We start from the raw sequence: 12,424 nt of genomic DNA, 5'->3' as shown, positions 1-12,424 counted from the left end.
ATAACCTTGAGTTGAAGCTGTTGCATAAGGACAAACAGGCTAAAATTCATCCAAAGTGACATGCAGAACTGATCAACGTTATCAGAAACATTTAATCACAGTTCTTACTGCCCAAGCGGGGCACACCAGTTACTGAAAGCAAAGCTCCAAAGCAACTTTTGCCATACAAAATATTTAGCTTTGGATCATTTTCCTCAATAAATACCGGTAAATAAACAACTCTGATAACTAATTTGTTTCATTGGGTTCTCTTTATCTATCTTTAAGATTTGTGTGGAGAACAGATCATATTTTAGGTCATAGTTGTGCAGAAATATTGAACATTCAAAAGGGTTTCACAATTTTTAAAGCATCTTCCCAAATGAGGATTCTCCAAACTCTTGACCCTTTAAAACAGATGGTTGTTTACTTCAATCAGGAAGCATCTACTGAGACCTTGGGGCCACTTATAGATCTCAGAAACTTTGAATATGTCTCCCATCGCCCCTTCAAGATTAAATTGGAATGCAATGTAAATTAAATCCAATTTAGTTTTTATGTTAGCTCCATCTAAATCAAATTAAATCAAAGCAAGTCTTTATTATGGTCATAGACCAGAACAACTCCATCTATCCTTTCACTTATAGTCCCCAGCCTACCATTCAAATATGTCTTTTTGCCTAGAAGAAAATCCAGAAAAATCTGATCTAAATAGGCATGTTTAACATCTTTTCCTAATTTGGGTTTTGTTCCGTTGCTTAACCTCACTGAACATTTTTCAAGAGACACTGGTGTAAGAATTGTGAATATAAATCAGAACTGTGTTAATCCAGTCTAACAATGGTTTTTTGACTGAATAACGGATAGTAGTAATGAATATGACCATCAATTTTCTTCAGATGAGATCTAGACAATGGACCTCTATCATCAAGAACTTTTCTCCTCCTCAGCATTTGGTGATTTGACACACAGAGGGAAATCAATTTCATTCAGCAGTCCGAGTCTGAACTTAGTAGGGACAAATAAGATATTGAGAATAAAAATCAACTTTGAGATGACTGGCTTTTTTGCAAAGCTACAATGGTTAGAATGAGTCAGGTCCTCTTTTGTACTGAGTGAATTTAGGCTGTCCCAAATCTGTTGCATAAAGTTATTGCTGTGACATTAAAACGGAGTTAGGTATTACCTTTAGTTATATGGTATATAAACATAATTTAAAGGTGTTCATTCCAGGTTCAACTTGGTGATATCATAAATAAATATTTTTTTAAAAAAACCTTTAAAATACTTTTTCAACTTTATTCTGCTAACTTATACATGACAACACATTCATGTTCTTGCCGTACAGAATAATAACAAAAGAAGAGGATTACCTAATGTCTTCTTAGGTTAAAGGTGTGCCAGAAGTAACATGGGAATATTTTGAACTTTCTGAGTTACATTGCTGCATTTTGTGCTTATAGGGTTGCATGGGAACCAATGGGCGATGGGAAAAAGTTGATTTCACTGGCTGATAATCACCTCCTTCTATGGGATTTGCAACAAAGTTCAACCAAGGCTGTGGTAAGGAGTGTATCCCATTGACACGGAGCATAATATTTGACATATTTGCCTATCTGAATGTTTTTGCTATAAAATAGATTGCTAACACTTTTAGACATTATAAGCATTGCCATGTGTTAGTTCAGGTCTGTCAGAAGAGTGATAAATAGTTTCAAAAACTGAGACTCTGTTTTTGGTTTTTATTGTTGAAAAGCTGCACCTTGTTCCTTACAGCAGTGGAACAATCATAGATGTAAAGGTTTTTCTTGTGAGTAGAAGCCTTTCACACTGCTTGTTGGTCATCCAGAAAGCTTTCTTAGCTCCTTTCTAGTGATTGCCAGTATTACATGAGCTTCTTCCATTAGCTACTCCCTGTCTCCCTTGCCAACTGTTGGCCAATTCCCTTTCTAGGGTAAAATCTGTTTGCAGGCAGTGATCAACATTCTTGTCTGATTGAAATGTCAGAATGTTATAGACATGCTTGCGTTTCCTGTCCTTCCTCCCAATCCCTCAGGCTCCTTTGCCTTGCCTTGGTTTAAGGTTCTTTGAATGTTAATTAGGCTTTTGCTGTCCCAGGCAGGTTCTTTTCCTCATAATCTCAAAGTTACCATATTTCTCCTTAATTCCAATCTGTATCAAATATAAGTATTACCTTTGGGATGTTCTCCAGTATGTCATAAGCCATAGTGCTTAATAGAAAGAGAATTTTTCACTGAACCTCAAGCTCTTTGGCTTTGACATGTACTCTGCTTGAATTCAGTAACAGAAATTGATCACTGGCACATGCTTTCATTAGCTGCGCAGTTCCTCCAAATTAAAAGATTCAAATTAACTCATTGTTCACTTCATTTACAGTTGCCTGGGCAATTTCTCTGTAAGTGGAGACTGCGTGTATTATGCACCAAAGGGAGAAAAAAGAGAGAAAGGGTTTGCTCCAGCTTTGGTGCCCTGGAAAGCTGGCTTCTGTGCTTAACTGATTATGCAAATTAAGATTATTTCCATACATTTGGCTGTTTTGCATAATTGATAGTTTGCTAATTATGAAGATGGATAATAAAGTCTGTAGATATGTTCTCTATGTTTTGAGATTCTGTTATGCTCCTCCTATCTCCAGGTATAAAGTATCACCCAAGGGTTGTTCATTGACACAGACACAAACATTTTTAAAGGAAATTATAAAACTATGACTGATGTTCAGGATGTAGAATAATAGCTTGGATCCTAACACCCATGACCAAGATCCCCTCACACAATGAATTTCCTAAAGCTGTGTTTCCACTGTGTCTCATTACAAATGTTTCATGAAGGTTAAGGAACTTTTATAACAATTTGGGCTTTGCTTCAGCAAGGAATGGTGAAATGAGCAAAAGTGAAGAGAAAAATCAGTGAAAAATCAAATTTCTTTCCTTGCACAAAATGAAGGAATTCCTGATTCTACCCAGCAGTGTTCAGTCCAACACCAAATTTTGGATTTTCAGTGGAATTTCAGTGTGCTGTATACACGTAAAGCATTATAACTTGAATATTTAAACTTCAGCTACCTCAGTATTTTGATTTTCAAAATATGTTGATTGAATTTTGAATTGAATTTTTGCTTTGTTGTATATGTAAGCTGTTAGGGTCCACTGAGTCGTATTGTACCAGCCCAACATTTGTTCTGCATTATTGTAGATTTTTGTGTCTTGTAAAAGCTGGAGAATATCTTCCCTTCCTGTAGCTCTCGTTTTATAGTTATACTTCAGTCTTCCTTCTTTATGGATATGAAATCCAGCGTAGGACTGAATATTTGTATAATGATGGGGATGGGGAGATAGAAGAGTTGAGGAAAGAGACTGGGAAATAATGTTTTATTTAAGGTGCCCCAAAGCATCGTGGTTTGTGATAATATATTAGTCATGTCCAAAGTACAGATAGCCCTCAACTTACAACAGATCATTAACTGACCGTTCAAAATTATAATGACACTGAAAAAAGTGACTTATGACCATTTTTCACAGTTACAACCTTTGCAGATTCCCCCATGATTATGTGATTAAAATTCAGATGCTTGGCAACTGGTTCATACTTATGACCATTTGCTGTGTCCCAAGGTCACGTGATCCCCTTTTGCGATCTTCTGAGAAGCAAAGTCAGTGGGTAAGCCAGATTCATTTAACAAACAAATTACTAATATATCAACTGCAGTGATTCACTTAATAACTATCGCAAATGGAGCAAAACTCACTTAACAACAGAAATTTTGGGTTCAGTTGTGGTTGTAAGTTGAGGACTACTTGTACTACAAACAGAACCTTGCATTCCCTGACCAGTGTTTGCTATGTTTAGGTGTGATAGTCCTAAACTATCAGCTGTGATCATTCCTGAATGAAAAGATGTAACACTCATTTTCCTGAATTTTTGATTTTGTGTGCCTACTCTAAGTCCTTCTGTCTTTTTCTTTCACTTTCGGGAAAAAATACTGGCTTCAACAAAACAAAAGGAAGCTATATAGACCTTGGACATTCTCTGCATATGCACATAGGACTCCCTGCACACTATTTTGAATGATACTATGAAATGTTAAAGAGTAGGAATGGAGAATATTATTCAATATTAAGAAGTATATTTGGCAGGAATTAGTAATGTGACTAAGATAGACTGTGGATGTCTAAAGCATTTTAAATATGGCAAAATCATATATCAGTGGTGGCGAACCTATGGCACGAGTGCCAAAGGCGGCACTCGGAGCCCTCTCTGTGGGCATACACCCCAGCTTCGCCTCCCCCCACGGGCCCCTCCACACCAGCAGCCTCCTTGGAAGAGAGTCACTCCCAGGCATGGCCCCCCGGAGCAGCGCAGCCAAGGACATGGCAGCTGGGCAGCGGAGACAAGACTCCGCCCTTGCACCCGGTCGCAAATAGATGATGCTGCGGGGCACGGGTGGAGGGCGTGGCCACCTTGGCGCTGCTGGGCTGCCTGGGCGATCTGCGGCGGGCCATGGAGGTGGTGGGTGGCCCTGCGGGTGGGTTGGAGCGGAGCAAGGGTGGAGTGGGGATGGGGCGGTTTGGGGGCACTCGGTCTCTAAAAGGTTCGCCATCACTGTCATATATAAACCAACTCTTGTATGGGTGTACGTTACCTGGAAGGCCAGATGCCTAGGTAAATCTGTTGGAAGATACAAATATATAGATTTATAATTTCATATTCTCATATTCTGTAAAAAAAATACTGGCGGTTCAGGTGCTGGCAAGCATTAAATGAAAAGTAATTCAATAATCAAGCTCCCAGTGTCTGGCTCCATTGTAGGTAATTGTTTCTACCTGTAATATTTTGTCTAATGAATATAATGAGCTAATTATATTTCATAATTCAGGCTTATCATTGACATCAAAAAAATGTTGTGTTAAAGAAGTAGTTTGAGCCACGCCCTGGGCATGGTAATTTCTCACTTTGGAGAGAGAAAACAGAAAGAAGTGTTGAAAATTTTTGTGTGGAAGCTTTTTGGCCCCACAAAACAGGTTCTTCTAAAAAATCATTCAGGGACATCTACTTTCCTCTCTGCACACTGATGGAAGCCCAAATCTCATTTCCCCAGTTTAAATAGGTTCGCCATTAAGAAGGAACATAAGTTAGTCCACATCTAATCTTTGAATAGTTGATATTTTTAAAAACAAAATGACCAAAGTGTTGGACCAAATTTGTTACGCTTAAAGCATAATTGTCAGACGTTTTTTTCACTTCTTAGTCCTGGAGTACTTAGCAAAAATATATATAGAGAGAGAGTAGTATTTCTAGCACAGTCCTTCAGAATATGCGTAAATGCGGGTAATTGTACCAAACAGGCAAATGCACAACTTGTGTGAAGTTAGTGGTGAATTTTAGAGTGGAAATGTAATCCAACATAAGAATAATTCTGTGATTTTAGATTCAAGTTGCTCTGCTTGTTATTACCTCTTAAGTTGCTGTTATTGTTATCGCTTGGATTAACCTTGTATTAAAGATGCTGATGTGGGTTGTTTTCGATGCACAGTTGTCAAATTCAGCGACATTGGAAGGAAAAGGACAGCTGAAGTTTACATCGGGAAAATGGAGTCCTCATCACAACTGCACCCAGATTGCCACAGCCAATGACACGGCCATTCGAGGATGGGATATACGAACTATGAAGTAAGAAGCACTGTTCTTTTATGTCCTTGAAACGAAAGACCAACCAAACAAGTTACCCTGATGTCTCTGGCAAGGTCCTCCTGTTTCAATAAAAATGGGCAGCAGTAATGGTAGTACTGTAGTAGCTCTTCTATCTTGCATGCCTGGCAGAGCTGTAACAGCTAACCTGCCACATTTTCACCTGACATTGCTTTAATAACTAACCTGTCATATGTTCCCCTTATCCTTACATCTAATGAGATGCGCCCCTTCCTCTCTGGCTGAAATAAATGAATAAATCTCCCGTTAGATAAAATGAAATAGATTACCCTGAGTGAGTATTTTATAAAATGTCATTTGAAGTCAGTTGATACAGTTCAGAACAGACCAAGACAGCCTTACATCTTGGATCGGGATTTAAACATTGGCTGACTCTGATGCCCTGTTTCCTTTTTTTTAAAGTTCTGCTTTTCTTCCCCACCCCCTTTTTTTTTAAGAAAAGAAAAACACCCCTTCAGTTTCTATTTGATTTTGATGGTATAATAAGATAACACACCAGGCATTTCAATTCTGTTAACAGCTAGCTTTTCGGTACACATTTATTTAAGGTTGGGGTTGCAACATATCACAATTTTGAATGCTAGCAAAGCTAATACTTCAGTATAAGAAATATAGGACTCCGTTCCTGGTCGAGTTGTGATTTTGATAAGCAGAGGAGTGATGTTGTGCACATCTGTTGCCATGACAACAGAAGTCTGTGCCAGCTTTTTTAAGATACAGCTTATCCCCTTAGCACACAGTAATTTATCACTAGCCTTGGAAGACGGATGTCTTGTAATAACTTCTCCTGCCTTAAAGGGGAGATGCCTTTAAATTCAGTTTTATGTCTCCTGCATGCTCGTGGGGAGGAGGACTATATTTCCATTGTTTCCAATTATGCTTCTTGATAGAATACCCACCCCCATCAGTTCAATTAGGAAAAGCTAAAAATGCATGTTTAAAATGCTTTGTGTTTTTCAGTCACTCTCCCTTTTCGTTAATTCTATAAAAGCATGCATAGCAATGTCATCTGTGTGGTGGGTCATCATTAAACAAAATTGTTAGTCAGTCCATGACATCTTCTTATCTTGTGCATTCTCTCTCCCACCCCTGGCTTTGTTGACAGCCTGTTTAGCAATTGAGTAGACTTTTCTTTTATCCTTTCATGTCTTGGACCACAAGATTCTGAGGAGATCTTGTGCAAGAAATGGCTTTCCGAGTGTCCAAGGTGTCCATTCTCCTAAGCTGGATGGAGCTACTTGGAAACAGGCCTTTCGGCCATGTTTTCCCCATCTGCTCCAGAAAATGAATTCTGTTTTGGTCTCCAGACTGTTCCATGCTCTCAAGCTTCTGTTATTCATGATTTATTTGTACTGTTTTGCAGCACTTCATTCAAGCAAACCTAAATGGCTTACAAAAGCTACATGCCAGATAATATATGTGAAACAAAAAGACCACATATTAGTGGGTGTAGATATATGCACACATACGGACACATGTCCACGCAGAAATGTATAAATTATTAAACATATTTAAGAACAATAACAGCAATAAAAGACACACACACATTAGCTCAATATTAATTATTCTCCTCAATTCTGGATGCTGATTTAGCAAACTTTCTAAAGCTTAAAAATAAAGATGCTGTTTTTATTTTTATTTATTTTTGGAGGGGGGGTGGGAATAACTGTTTCTAAAGAAGAAATACTTTGGCAGTCTTTCCCACTGGTACAACTTCGTCAGATTTTATTTAGAAGTCCTGCAGATATCTTGGTCCTATGCCATGTAGAATTTTAAAGGTTATTGTCAGTACCTTGAATTGCATCTGGAAATAAACTGGCAGCCAAATCTGCCAAATCTGTCTGCCTGCCTGCCTGCCTGCCTTTCTGTCTGTTTGTCTGTCCATCCATCCATCCATCTATCATACCTACCTACCTACCTACCTACCTACCTACCTACCTACCTACCTACCGCTTCAGTCAAGGTGATTCCACCAGTATATAAAAGTAATCTGAATAATAATAATCATGAATAATAAAATAAATAATATATAATGCCAGTTATTGTATTACTAGAATTATGGGACAATATCAGGTTACTCCGAGCCCTTCTAAATTTGCAGAGCAACCTTCAACGATAGTTCTATATGCCATAGAATAAACTAGAGTAGGCCAATTTTCTATCCAACTACTGTATGTAGTCGTGTATGTATTTTTAAATTATCTTTTTGCTGATATTTTAGCCTCCATTGCTTTTAATTGGTTTCTGTGGTTAATTGCTTGGGTTTAAAAAAATTAATTAATTTTATTGTGGTACGCTTGATTAGATTTGCATGTTGTTAGAATCCTAAAATCATAGAACTGGAACTCTGACAGAATTCACTCCTTCTCAGTGCAAGAATCCAATTAAAACCAGAGGGTTAAACTAACCTCTGCTCAGTGGAAAGGAGCCCCCCTCCTCTTTGACTAACTGCTTCCATTGCTGAGCTGGAAGTTTTTTTTTTTCTAACATTCATGGGAATCAGCCTTACTGTGCATTAAACGAGTAAATTCCATGTTTTGCATCCTGAAATTAAAAAGAATAGTGTTTTTTCTGTTCTTCCATGTGATCACCTTTCAAATATTTGAAGAGTGCTGCTGTATTCCTTCTCTTCTCAAGGCTGTTGTAGCCCTGAGAATTCATACTGATAATGTGACCGAGGTCAGTCCTGAATATAAATAAGTGAACATGTTGGCATTGTAATTCCTGATCTGCACATAACAATAAATCAGGAATTTATTTATTTAAATGATTCTGAGTGGCTTGCAAGAATAAAATCCCAATACAAAAACAGTACAAAAAGCAATAATCCCCATCCCAGACAAGTCACTTGATGGGCTCCATATCATTCTGGTATCCCCAGAACCATGTCTTTAGGGCAGTGGTTCTCAACCTGTGGGTTGGGACCCCATTTGGGGTCGAACGACCATTTCACGGGGGTCACCAAACAACGCAGTCTGCCATTTTTTTCCCCTTTTCCTTAGCTGTGCTACTCCCTTTTATTCTATTGGCTTTTGAAAGCCAATAGAATAGACTCTCTTGAATAGAGTCTAATTCTATTGGCTTTCAAAAGCCAATAGGAATTGTCCAGGCTGTCTTTGCCCTGCTGAGCCCGCCAAAAGTCCCATTCTGTAAACGGTGCTGCACCAGTTGAGTAGTCCTCGACTTACGACCGGTTGAGTAGTCCTCGACTTACGACCGGTTGGGGGTCGCGGTATTAAAAAGGTTGAGAACCACTGCTTTAGGGTCATGCAAAAGAGTGTCAAAGTAGGGACCAACCTTATCTCTGCAGGGATGATGTTCTACAGGGAAGGAACCATCATGGAAAGACACTTCTTAGTCCCGCCAGAAGGAGGGGACCCATAGCATTCCCTGCATAACCCCACTCTGGTGGATTGGGAAAAGATGGTCCTGATCCAAAGCCACGTAGGACTTTGAGGTGACAATTAGCCATTTGAATTGGACCTGAAACCAAATTGGCAGCCAAAGCAGCTCCCTCAGGAGGAATGACCCGTATGCATATCTAGGCCTGTACAAAATTGTGTGGGCCACAGCATTTTGAACCAATTGATTCTGGATACTTTTCAAGGACAGCCCCATGTAGAGAGCTTTGCAATAATCAGAATGGGAGGTGACTAGAACATGGGTAATTGTGAGCAGGAATTGTTGGTCTAAGAAAGGACATAATCAGCACACAAACCACAGTTGAGCAAAGGCCCTCCTGGCCATGACTGCTATTTGCTCTCTTGAGCAGAGGTCATGAGTCCAGGAGAACTCCCAGATTACAAGTCTCTCTGTTGCAGCGCCACCCATCTGGGGCAGTGCCACCCATCCAAGACTAAAGATGGCAGTTTTCTATGGACCAAAGATCCCCAAACACATTCTATCTTGCCAGGTTTCTGTATCAACAGCCTCTAGGCACTGCAAGAGGGAGGTCATAGTATCACTTAACTCACCATGGGCTATACCAGGGGAAGGCAACCTAAAACACTCAAAGAGCCACTTGGACCCATTTCCCACCAAAAACAAAACATTGGGAGCCACAAAATCCTTTTGACATCTAAAATGAAAATAACACTGCATATATCCTTTTTTACCTTTATTATGTGTGTGTGTGTGTGTGTGTGTATATGTGTGTGTGTGTGTATATGTGTGTGTGTGTGTATATATGTGTGTGTGTGTGTATATATATATGTATACGTATGTGTATACACACACACACACACACACACACACACAACCCGCCTTGCCTACCCTACAAGGTTCCATCCAAAAAAAGGTGTCGGAACTCCATTCTGGGCGTTCTGTGACAAAAAAAGCCCTGCATATACAGTGGGGCAAAAAAGTATGTAGTCAGCCATCAATTGTGCAGGTTCTCCCACTTAAAAAGATGATTGTCATCATAGGTAGACCTCAACTATGAGAGACAAAATGAGAAAACAAATCCAGACAATCACATTGTTTGATTTGGAAAGAATTTATTTGCAAATTATGGTGGAAAATAAATATGTGGTCACCTACAAAAAAGCAAGATTTCTGGTTCTCACAGACCTGTAACTTCTTCTTTAAGAGGCTCCTCTATCCTCTACTCATTACCTCTATTAACGGCACCTGTTTGAACTTGTTATCAGTATAAAAGACACCTGTCCACCTCAAACAGTCACACTCCAAACTCCACTATGGTGAAGACCAAAGAGCTGTCGAAGGACACCAGGAACAAAATTGTAGACCTGCACCAGGCTGGGAAGACTGAATCTGCAATAGGCAAGCAGCTTGGTGTGAAGAAATCAACTGTGGGAGCAATAATTAGAAAATGGAAGACATACAAGACCATGATAATCTCCCTCGATCTGGGGCTCCGTGCAAGATCTCACCCCGTGGGGTCAACATGATCACAAGAACGGTGAGCAAAAATCCCAGAACCACTCGGGGGGACCTAGTGAATGACCTGCAGAGAGCTGGGACCAACGTAACAAAGGCAACCATCAATAACACACTACGCCGCCAGGGACTCAGACCCTGCAGTGCCAGATGTGTCCCCCTGCTTAAGTCAGTACATGTCCGGGCCCATCTGAAGTTTGCTAGAGAGCATTTGGATGATCCAGAAGAGGATTGGGAGAATGTCCTATGGTCAGATGAAACCAAAGTAGAACTGTTTGGTAGAAACACAACTCATCGTATTTGGAGGAGAGCGAATGCTGAGTTGCATCCAAAGAACACCATACCTACTGTGAAGCATGGGGATGGCAACATCATGCTTTGGGGCTGTTTCTCTGCAGAGGGACCAGGACGACTGATCCGTGTACAGGAAAGAATGAATGGGGCCATGTATTGTGAGATTTTGAATACAAACCTCCTTCTATCAGCAAGGGCATTGAAGATGAAACGTGGCTGGATCTTTCAGCATGACAATGATCCCAAACACATGCCCGGGCAACGAAGGAGTGGCTTCGTAAGAAGCATTTCAAGGTCCTGGAGTGGCCTAGCCAGTCTCCAGATCTCAACCCCATAGAAAACCTTTGGAGGGAGTTGAAAGTCCGTGTTGCCCAGTGACAGCCCCAAAACATCACTGCTCTAGGGGAGATCTGCATGGAGGAATGGGCCAACATACCAGCAACAGTGTGTGCCAACCTTGTGAAGACTTACAGAAAATGTTTGACCTCTGTCATTGCCAACAAAGGATATATAACAAAGTATTGAGATGAACTTTTGATATTGACCACATACTTATTTTCCATCATAATTTGCAAATAAATTCTTTCCAAATCAAACAATGTGATTGTCTGGATTTGTTTTCTCATTTTGTCTCTCATAGTTGAGGTTTACCTATGATGACAATTACAGGCCTTTCTCATCTTTTTAAGTGGGAGAATTTGCACAATTGGTGGCTGACTACATCAGTGTTTCTCAACCTTGACAGTTTTAAGGCATGTGGACTTCAACTCCCAGAATTCCACAGCCAGCAATGCTGATTGTGGAATTCTGGGAGTTGAAGTCCACATGCTTTAAAATTGTCAAGGTTGAGAAACACTGGACTACATACTTGTTTGCCCCACTGTATATAATTCCAGGCTGAAACTTTATGCATAGTCTGAGATGTATATAAAAGGGCCAAACTCAGATTGGTATTAATTGCATGTTTAGCATGATTTGGGGAAGAGGTTATGCAATACATATTTGCTAAAGGTGTTTAAACTCCCTTCTACCTCTTCCCTTTCATCTGAAAAGCTCTAATGGTAGCTTAGAGAATAATAGAAACATGATAGTCCTTGTCCTTTGGCTTACAGTTTAAAAAGATCTGAAGCTTCAGTTTTTTTAAAAAATAAGATTCCTCTTTGTGACACTTCCTGGTGGAGATTTGATTTGAAATTCTTCAGCAAAAACCCACAAAGAATGGATGGGATATGAGTTCCTGAAAAGGGACCGATACCCCAGGGTATGCTGGTGATTTTCCCTATCACTTTTTTTTAGCTTCTCTTTCCTCCTTAAAAATATAGTCCTCAGTATTCCATTATTCCATATTTTCCAATTCGCCAATTTGCTAAAATTTAATCATGACCTCCCCCATTTCAATAGTTGTGATGCTTTCACAGTCATTCACAGACCTGTGCCGGGCAGGGAAAAGTTGGAGTCATGCTCAGGTCCCAGCTGAGCACAAAAAGGGTAACACTCTTCCTTCTTGTTTCAGCTCTCATGCTGA

General features: G+C 39.8%; 1 protein-coding gene across 2 annotated transcripts in view; it reads left to right on the top strand.

Moving 5' to 3' along the window:
• Positions 1–12,424, top strand: part of EIPR1 (EARP complex and GARP complex interacting protein 1) — a 68,116-nt gene that overhangs the window by 44,575 nt on the left and 11,117 nt on the right. For both annotated transcript variants that reach the window (XR_005555278.1, XM_039331929.1), the window contains exons 5-6: positions 1,443–1,542; positions 5,531–5,667. Coding sequence is in view for 1 of the 2 variants with exons in the window: in XM_039331929.1 (XP_039187863.1) it covers positions 1,443–1,542; positions 5,531–5,667 (237 nt within the window). In the remaining variant the exon portion in view is untranslated. The remainder of the gene's footprint in view (positions 1–1,442; positions 1,543–5,530; positions 5,668–12,424) is intronic.

Source organism: Crotalus tigris, unplaced genomic scaffold, assembly GCF_016545835.1.
Source record: "Crotalus tigris isolate CLP2741 ecotype Arizona unplaced genomic scaffold, ASM1654583v1 scf7180000024439.5362192, whole genome shotgun sequence".
Taxonomy (NCBI): domain Eukaryota; kingdom Metazoa; phylum Chordata; class Lepidosauria; order Squamata; family Viperidae; genus Crotalus; species Crotalus tigris.
The sequence above is the reverse complement of the archived record's forward strand: the minus strand, read 5'-3'. Positions and strand labels throughout refer to the sequence as shown.